This window comes from Podarcis melisellensis (genome assembly GCF_964234715.1).
Source record: "Podarcis melisellensis genome assembly, chromosome: 5".
NCBI lineage: Eukaryota > Metazoa > Chordata > Lepidosauria > Squamata > Lacertidae > Podarcis > Podarcis melisellensis.
The window spans coordinates 70771431-70781807 of NC_138537.1; the positions used below are offsets into that span (position 1 = coordinate 70771431).

Sequence of the window (10377 nt, forward strand, 5' to 3'; positions counted from 1 at the left end):
GTCTTGGATAGCAAAAATATTCAAACTAAGCCAGTATCACTCTTCACTTCTGCAGCAGCCATATTTATTAGGCCAACCAGAACATAAAAAACGGTGTGCAAGCTTTTAGGTTCTCCATACACCTATGGTAAACAGAGCAAATGGTAATCAGAGCAATAGGCAGTGGTGGGTGGTAACACTGTCCAGAGAACATTATAGCATATAATAATCTAACAATCTAACCTTCCCCTCTCTCATGTAGAGCATTGCTGAAATATGCATTTTATATGTATATTCTCCAATTTGTGGATTTTCTTGTGTCTTTTACGTTAACATTTTCACAAGTCTTGTAGCTTAGATAACATTAGCACCATATTTATGGCAGTATAACCAAGAATATTTAGATTATTACTGAATAAATAAAAGAGTCTTTCATTGCATCTAGATTTTAATAGAATAATAGTTGAATAAATGCAAGTATCAGGGCAAAGTTAGAAAGCAGTTTAAAGTATACTATAAAAGAAGTTCTGCAGCTGCTTTTAAGATGAATAAAAGATTCAGGATGTGCAGATTTGCAAACACAAGGCCACATTATGATGAGATAACTGAAACAGGACAAGAACACTTGGGTGATTAGAGCAGTATAGTTTCTCAGATTGCAAATAACAAATTCCAGAAGGGATAGAACATAAGTATAATTATTTTGTGGTCTGGCATTAGGGATGGGGAAGAAATCTGGTTTGGTTTGGTTTGCATTTGAATATGAACCGACCTAATTTGTATTTCCTGAAACAATACGCAAAGACAGCTATCCTTCACTTCCTATCCACTTCACCAAATGTTTCAATGCAGTTCTCCAACTCGAAAATATGTTTTAAATGTGTCTATCCAGTGAAGGTGTACCCCAAAATATATACATTTTATTAGTAAAAATAGCATACAAAATGCATTATATTAGGTGAAATTGCTTGCAAAAATGTGTATATTAGAAAAAGCGTTTATACCACATTAGGGCAAATGCATACAAATTTTTGTAACAGTGTTTTTCCCCTTTTTAAATGCAAACTGGTGCAGAATTTTGGTGGTCTGAATTTCCATCACTATCCGGAATGTCAATTTTTTTTTAAAAGAATAGCAAACTAATGAAACTTTTGAAAAGTGTTATACAGACTAGGAAACTGTGTAGCATGGTATAATTCAAAGGATGTCCACCAAACCCGAAGCAGTGGAAATGTCTGGGTTATTTCACTGCTTCTTACATGGCCAACTCCATGGCTAAATGTAGAATGTGTCTCCAGATCTATGGGGCACACTCTTGCTGGCTTGCCTTGGGCTGCTAAAAAGAGTGAGCCATCCCTAAGTCAAAAGCCAAGTAAAAGGCATTCGGAAGAAATTTACATCACATTCCATTACCTAATTCAGTTTCACATTCATACCAGACATTTAGAGCACAAGGCTTCCCAAAGAATCCTGGTAACTGTAGTTTACCCCTCACAGAGCAGCAATTCTCAACACTCTTCACAAAACTATAGGTCCCAAGAATCTTTGGGGAATAGTCATGTGCTTTAAACATATGTTGTGGATGTGACCAAAGTTGCTGCTTTTTAAAAATTGTATTTCCCCCTAACTCAAATGCTATTTGAACAAATGGCTGATATGTTCAGATTCTGTTTTACGACAACTAAAAATAAATTCCAAATTTTGGAAGGCGAGTTTACATCTTTAAAAAAGAGAGCGCTTGCATTCAGCACATTTTATACCAAAGAGAAGCACTAAAAAATTAAGGCATTTATAGTTTGTTTGATAGTTTTTATAACACTTTTGACTGGGTGTCATTTCACTTAATCATAAAACACAAAAGCATGCAAGAAATTAGATTGCAATTGCCATAACAGATTACAGTCTGTTATCTTGGAAAAACAAAGCTTCATCTTTTAGTTTAAACTTCAGATTTGGATCAGGTGTGATCTGGTCAGAAATAGTGGCATCATCTGTGTCAAATTCGATGCCTGACCCATATTCTTCTTCAATTTCATTTCCTGATCCATACTCATCTCCAGAAACTAGAAAGTGTTCAGGGTGGTCTTGAAATTTCTTCATTCTGAAAGATAGCCAAAGAAGAAGAAGAAGAAGAAGAAGAAGAAGAAGAAGAAGAAGAAGAAGAAGAAGAAGAAGAAGAAGAAGAAGAAGAAGTTGAAGTTATTATAAACCTTGGATATAACTTTGAAATCCTCATTCTCCTAACTAAGCTTGGGCATGAACTGAACCAATTTAATGATGTTGAAATGAAGGATAGGACAGGGCTGGCCCAAGCCATTCTGGCACCTGAGGCAAAGCACAAAATGATGTGCTCCCTCCCCAGTAGGAAAGAAGTGCTGAGTGAAGATCTACATCGGCAACAAGGGGAGAATAAAGATCTACATCTGGATCTGTTGCCCCAGGGCATCCTGCCATCTGAGGCAGTCATCTGGCCTAGCCTCATGGGTGGGCCGACCCTAAGATTGGACCATTTACATCAGAAATATATGCTGTGTAGCTAGGGAAGAGTGCCCTTTTACAGCCAGACATCAGGGAGAGTCTGATGAGAGTCGTATTCTTCCAAGAAACTGAGAGGTGGACTCCAGGTGTTGTCGATTCTGATAGAAAGGTGGAGTAAATGTGAAAATCGAATTGATGAAACATAGACTTCGGAGGATTTGAGCTAAAATCTTAAGGGCAGAGCCCAAGCAAATTGACAGGGTTGCTGTAATAAATGAGAGGCATGGTTGCTTCATTGTTTACATATACAGCCCCACTAAGGGTGGCGCTGTGGGTTAAACCACAGAGCCTAGGGCTTTCTGATCAGAAGGTTGGCGGTTCGAATCCCCGTGACGGGGTGAGCTCCCATTGCTCGGTCCCTGCTCCTGCCAACTTAGCAGTTCGAAAGCACGTCAAAGTGCAAGTAGATAAATAGGTACCGCTCTGGCGGGAAGGTAAACAGTGTTTCCGTGCGCTGCTCTGGTTCGCCAGAAGCGGCTTAGTCACGCTGGCCACATGACTTGGAAGCTGTATGCCTGCTCCCTCGGCCAATAACCCCAGAGTCGGCCATGACTAGACCTAATGGTCAGGGGTCTTTACAGCCCCACCAATGCGTAGATAAAGTATGAGCAGAATGTAGATCGGGATCTACTGAAAGATTGCTGGATGGTTTGCAGTATATCTGCTAGGGTTTGACTTCCAGTAGTCCAAACATAGCAACAACTAAAAGCAACCTCCCCCCTCTACTCTAAGTTGGGCTGTTGGAACAAAGCTGGGGGAAACTAGGGTTTTTTGCCCTAGGCTGAGCATGTACCCAGAGGCAACCTTTATTCCTTGCATATAACATCCAAGACACTGTACTGCACCTCTATTTAGCTGACCTCAGGCTTCTAAAATTAAGCAGATTAAGCAGATCCTACAAGTCTAATGCCTGCCCATCCTTAGTAGATATGATGTATCTCCCTATATGAGCGTTCCCAGGCTTTGAGATCTTGAGAAAGACTTTCTCTTAGTCCCTTCCCAGGCACGTTTGGTGAAAACAAGAGAGGCCCTTCTCAGTGGCTGCTTCCAGATTGTGGAACTCTCTTTCACGGGTGGCTAAGTTGGCACCCTCTCTGCTTTCCTTTCACTGGTAGGCAAAGGGTTTTATGTTCAGACAAACCTTTGGCTAGGCAGGGTGGGTGTTGAATATTCTTTTTGTGTTTGTGTTTGCTTTAAAATAGCTATAGTATTTTCAGTGCTGTGCTTAAATGGCTACTTGTTTTTATTTATTTTCTTAAAATATTTATATTGTTTGTATATTTTTAGCTGTATCTGTTTTCGTTCATGTTGTGAGTCACCTTTGCTCCTATAATGGGAGAAAGGCAGGATATAAAGAAATAAAATAGATGGTGTTTTGCAGAGCTTCATTAGTAAAGAATAGGTCCCCACTCCACACACACCTCTGTGAAAGGAGCTTGGAAAAGAAGCAGAGGGTAATCTGTCAGGCTGCTGTAAAATGCACAGAAACCCTGCCGGGGGGAAAAGGAGCAGCAATTCTATTTGCCTGTGGTTTTTTTGAATCCACGTAATGGGGATGCAGATGTATAGTGGTTAAATGAAAAATATTTCATGGCATCAGTACAGCTGCCTAAAATCTATTGCGTTTTGCATCATCATCCTGTAAAGACTGCTTAGTAAACATTGCTTAGTGAAAACTCATAATAAGTACTAAAGACAAAAGTTTTTTTTTTTCCTTACAGCATTGGATCAGCCATGGGAGGGAGGATCATGTTAGCACTTCCATCAGGAATCACAAAGCTTAGCCCTCGCTCTTCAATGCAATTTGCAGAACTGGCACCAGGTCTGCACCTGACCCACGCATAGTGGCCGGACTGAACAGGAGCCCCTGGTGAAAATGTACATTTGTTAGAATCAGGTGTATTCATAACCCTTAACAATTAAATATCAACAGATAACCCTGCATTAAATACTAATACAGACTCCTCACATTTAATGCAATCACTGTACTTTATGGAAAACAGAACAGAAAATTCAGTATTCAAGTTCCAAACAGGGTTGTCTTTTGCCAAGGTCTGAAGGTTAGCAACCTACTCTGGATGAGTAGCTTCTCACAAATATCACTTCATGGGCAAACCATCAGTAGCTTAATATTAAAATGGGCACCTCTGAACATATATGCACAGTAACATTTAAAAATATGGAGGCTCCGAGTCAGGGAGTAACCAAAGCAGAGTTGGTGGCTGATGGAAGACACAGAGAGATCAGCCTTAAAATTTCATACCCTCTTCCTCAGTATATTCGAATTGGCAGGTACAATCTCATACTTACCAGTTTGAAAATATTCTTAGTAAACTGGGCCTGAATACAGAATACAGTCAAACCTCGGTTGTTGAACATAATCCATTCCGGAAGCCCATTCGGCTTCCAAAATGTTCAGCAACCGAGGCGTGGCGTCCGATTGGCTGCAAGAGCCTCCTGGACTCAAGCAGAAGCCGCTTCGGACATTCGGCTTCTGAAAAACATTTGAAAACCGAAGCATTTACTTCTGGGTTTTCGCTGTTCGGAAACAACAGGTATATTAATACAAAGGATAGGAAAGTGGTTTGGATAAAGGCAATAAGAATAGATTAAATCCTCATAAAGGCCTGTTTACCACTTGTGATAAATAGTTACTGCAGATGTTTCCTAGATACTTTCTGACTTTAACTCCTTCCGTTTTAGCTTAACCACATTCCAGTGCAGGCCTCCCCCCAACCCAAAGATCAAAGAAGCAGAAATAAGCATTTCAATTTGCGGAATTAAACTTTCATCCTGTTCTTTAATAGTATTAACTAATCACATAGCAAGCTTTATAGTTGTGTCCATCCTTTGTTGCTTTTTAACTTAAGTTAAAGTTATGGCAGTGTCTTTCCTGTTGTACTTGCTTTAAAATTTGCCTAAGTTATTTTCCTAGCCTTCTGAAAAGCACAGACTGGTTTTATTAAGGAAAATTTTTTTTGGGGGGTAGCTATTGAAAGTTGTTTCCTGTTGACACTTTTGGATTGCTATCTTTAGCCTGTGTATAGTAGTTTCAAACAGCATTTTATTTGAGCTATTTTTTTTAAGTGCCATAGGCAGCAGTTTAACAAGGAGATACAAAAATCGTGAAAGCTGTTTTTCATCAGCCCAAGCGGGATTCTGCACTTCTTTTGCTCAAACAGCAGCCAGTTTTTAAATCTAGGAGTGTTACAAAAGCGGCTTGTGTGTATGGCATGCTGCCTGCCATTCAAAGGGAAGGGAGGAATCAAAACATCCGCTGGGCTAGTGTCCTTATGTAAACCAAATCAGTTCTTTGGATGCCAGAGCTAGGAATGTGGAAGAAATTAACATTAAAGGCAAATCTACCTAATTCAACCTTTCCAAAACAATACGTGAACTGAAAACACAGGCATCCTTCAAAGATCACACTTTCCTGAATTGATTCTCCAATCAAGCAATGTGTTGAAAAGAAAAAAGACATATACTGTACTGGACTGGGGTTTGTTCTTGTTTAGTCGTTTAGTCATGTAAAGTGTGCATTAAAAGGTATATATTGATGAAAATATCATACAATAATATATATAGAGAAATGCTTTTCAAAAAGGTGTATATTACGCAAAATTGCATGCACAATGGTGTCAATTAGGAGAAATTCACACTAAAATGCTGGTGAATTTTCAGTAGGACAATTTCTCCCACAAACGGATGTGGAAACGTGGAGAATTGAATTCATGATGAGGTAAATGAGAAACAGAGAATAAACTGAATTTGACAGATTTAGCCATTTCTATGGAGAGCTTAATGGTTTGAATACAAAAAGGACATATTGCCATATATGCTTACTGTGAAACGCCAAAAGATGAGCCACAGTTCGACATGCGGCACTATGTTATTATCCCAAGGAAACTTGAAAATGAGAGGTCTCACAAGTCAGACCTTCAGCATAATGATGCAGTGTAAAGTGCTCATTGTTCAGGACATCTTCCAGAACATGGTACTTTGCAATACTCTATTCCATTCTGCACCATTTCCATTTCCTCTCCCTGCCAAAAGTCAGCCAGTGTTCTGTGCCTATACAGCATGCTCAGTCATCAGTCAGTCATTTGTGAGGGATCCACCCTTAGGGATTTTTAATCTGAAGATTTTGGTGTTTTTTTTTATTTCTGCCAACCTTAAGGTGCCCCTAAGTGCTGATACCTCCCCTCTTGTGTGTGGATGGTGCCCCGTTGGCTACATAAGCACCATCACTCATAGAATGAGTTTGCTATACATCTACATTATACACTTAAGGCACATGGCTTCTCCCAAAGAATCCTGGAAACTAGAGTTTACCCCCCCCCCCACTGAGCTACAATTCCCAGCACCCTGAGAACTACAGTTCTCAGGGATCTTTGGGAGAGGCCGTGTGCTTTAAATGTATGGTGTGGGGGAGGATAAATACGTCCAGATCGTTGGACTGTGAATTGCATTTCTTTTTAGCTGTTCATGTATCCTGTGTGGTAACTCCTGAGGTACAGAGCCCTCAATTTCTTCACACTTACACAAATTTCCTTTTGTACCACAAGACAAGCTGAAGCCCTAACAGAGGAAGCTGAATGCCTTTTCAAATGGCTTGTTTTTTTCTTTCATGCCACATACCAATCAAACAAAATCAACAAGGCGCCTAGAAATTGGCTGAGAGAAAAACAGTGTCTACATTTTCCAGCTGAGGGGTAGTATACTAACGCATCCTGTCAGTGCAAACTTTCCATTTCTATAATAGAATTTCCCCTTCTCTCGTTCCTCCCAATGGTGCCCCCCAAATCTAGTGCAGGTGGTTAGTGGGACCCTTCAAACAGATTTTAGGGGGTACATGGGGGATCAGAAGGGAGAACATTCCATTACACAAGCAGAAATCCTTGTGCTGATGGACCAAACACAGGGTTGGATTCTACCCTAACTCTATAACAATAGGTTACTAGAAACAGCTCAGAGGACTTAAAAAATGAGTACCGGTATGTAGAACTGACAGTTTAATCCTTAATAAGTTTGCTTGGGTTAAGTCCCTTTATGGTTGCAGCCTTAGGGTTGAGAGTAAGCCCCATTAAACTCAGAGGGACTTTTTTTCTGAACAGACCTGCATAGAATTGGGTTTCCTGGTGCATATTTGGTTATTATAATATAGAGAACATAGGTGAAACACACCTAAGGTAATATTTGATTTATAAAGTAATAATAAGATATCATTTTTAATTATTATTTTCTATAACTTACCAAATACAGCAAATTTCAAACCCATAAGTCCAAACGTACTTGGTATGGTGACTTATCCATTTACTGTCACATGAATTTTGGGTCTTAGGTATTTGGCAGCTGTCAGTTTCATGTATTTTAACTGCAATATCACCTAATTGGGGGAATCTTCCTGCACATCAGAGGGGAACTGTAATAGTCACTCAAAACAACTCCCTGTATGACCACTTTGTGGTGAACCGTCACCACATCTATTGCCAACCAGTAGAGAACATTTCCCAAGTGTTCAAATGTAAGACTTGAGGCTTTCCCATGATTGGTTACAAGTTGTAAGTGGCATTCATCATACTCGTTTAGGATTCTAAAGCCCAGTTGCACAGGCCTCACAACCCACAGCCTGGGAAACGTTGCTTTAAATTACAGTTGTACCTTGGTTCTCAAATTTATTCCGTTCAACTCCAGAAACAGTTCAAAAACAAAGGCAAGCCGCGTAAGCAGCATCAGACATTCGGCTTCCAAAAAACGTTCTCAAATCGGAACACCCTCTTCCGGGTTTGCAACGTTCAGGAGCTGATTTGTTCGAACTACCATCAATCATTTGAAAATTATAATAGCATTTTAAAGTAAGGGTGGAAACTATTAAGCTTTACTTATGAAACTTATTTCCAAATATATGTGTCTTATTCTGCTACCTTTACAGAGACTGGAACTTGTTGATGTTGAAAGTATTTCTTATGATTACTTTATAGCCGAATTATAATAGGTTCTACGTTCCTAATGACTAGCTGCTGCATAACAAAAGTGCAAGTACAGCAGCTTTCCCAGCTAGTACACCAAATGCATTTTCCAGGTGCTCAAACCATAATATATTGTTGTGAAAAATGGAATTCCCTTTACTGACTTGTGCACATAGGCACACAGCTCATATAGCCGTTGCAATTGTAAGGTGCTGGGTAGAGGATAGTTGAACTTTTTAGCGTCTGTGATATCACTGGAAATAAGTGACACACTTCCCCCCACAGACCATACCAATGTCATTCAGTGACTATATTCCCCCCTCCCCATATATACGTTCTCCCCAACTGCACTACTCACGCATAGGAGAGCACATCATGCCTACTGAAAACAAAACAAGGAGTATTGAGCATTAAGAAGACAACCTTTTCCTCTTTTTTTAGCAATGCCCAGTAACTCAGTCAGCCTTCTTTAGGTCACTTTTATTTTCCTTCCCCCTGCCCTTTCTAATTTAAGTCTTTAGAGGCAGTGTACTCCTGTGTTTGTGGAGCAGGAGCAGACACCTCTCCTTTTTCAAAAGAATAAAAGCAACACATCAGGGTAGACACCCATGCAAAGAAATTGCTCTGCTGTAGCAAGGCTACCTCCACATTCATATGTGGGGTTGGAGTAACACATGACTGGTGTTGTATATAATGCTAATCTTAAAATCCACATGAGAAAGACATGGAGCAGCTCTATTTTAGACAGCAATCCTCTGCATAGTTACTTGGGAGTTAAGTCCCATTGAATTCAGTAGGACTTGTTTCCAAGTAGACAGGTGTAGGATTGCACAACTAACTAGCCTTGTTTTTCCTATACCAGGCTGCGTAGCACAACAAGAAGATTACAGAAAAAGAAAAAAGAGAAAACAGCCACTTGCGGTTTTACCTTGTACTGTGCATCCCATAAAGAGGATTACACAAAGCGCCACGAAAATCCTCCCGTTATGTCTGACAAGCATCTGCATTTTGGCCTGCATGCCTCCGTTATCCTCCAACTGTCACTGCTACTTTGCAAATGCAAAAGGGCAAGGAGAGTGATTTGCCTTTACAAAAGGTTTCCAAAACCTCAAACCCAACCCATGACTTGCGTCACAACTTCCTGAGCACAGAAAAGTGACGCATCTAACATCAAAACCTGGAGCCCTAATTCTACAGCTCTCAAACCACTCAGCACAAGAAGGAAGTTGCCCAAACAAGACTGACAGGTTACAGTGCAATCCAGTGCATGGCTACCCAGAAGTAAAGTCCCACCAAATTCAGCGGGAGTTACTCCAAAGTCACTGGATTGCAGGCTTCATTCTAAGAAAACTTACAGGGGGTCTTTAGCATTAAGGATTGCAGCCTTAAAAAAATAATTTTCAGAATCTATGCACACAGCAAGCCAATACAATATAGAGTAGTTAAGGGTGCAGTTTTATAATGATAAGGGCATCTACCAACCAGTTTTATACCAACCAGTTTTATAATGGCCATATATCATAAATATAGTATTATATATAAATAATACCAAATAACAATATTGTTTTAAATGACTATATACCATAACTATAGTATAATATAGCTATAATAAATAATACTAAATATTAGTATCTTGTTGCTTGTTTTAAATATTGTAAGCGGCTACAAGAGTTTCAGATGATGGGTGGTTTAAAGAAAGAAAGAAATATTTTAAAATCCTTCTCTCTCTTTTCTGACCAGTAGTTATTTCTTACTAAAACTTCCTAGGGTTGGTTTCCTTCACAGGGGAGAGTATATCTTTTCAGTAATTTAATCTGCAATCCAATAAACACTTACCTGAGAGTAAGTCCCATTAAAGTCAATAGAGCCTGCTTCTGAACAGAAATATATA

General features: G+C 39.6%; 1 protein-coding gene across 1 annotated transcript; it reads right to left on the reverse strand.

The window, feature by feature from the left end:
• Positions 1-1767: 1767 nt before the first annotated feature.
• Positions 1768-9767, reverse strand: SRGN (serglycin). The gene is made up of 3 exons (XM_081913225.1): positions 9415-9767; positions 4237-4384; positions 1768-2080 (listed from the first exon to the last, which is right to left on the reverse strand). Exons 1-3 carry the CDS (start codon positions 9503-9505, stop codon positions 1876-1878), a joined length of 444 nt encoding a protein of 147 aa, XP_081769351.1. The 5' UTR covers positions 9506-9767; the 3' UTR covers positions 1768-1875.
• Positions 9768-10377: the final 610 nt, after the last annotated feature.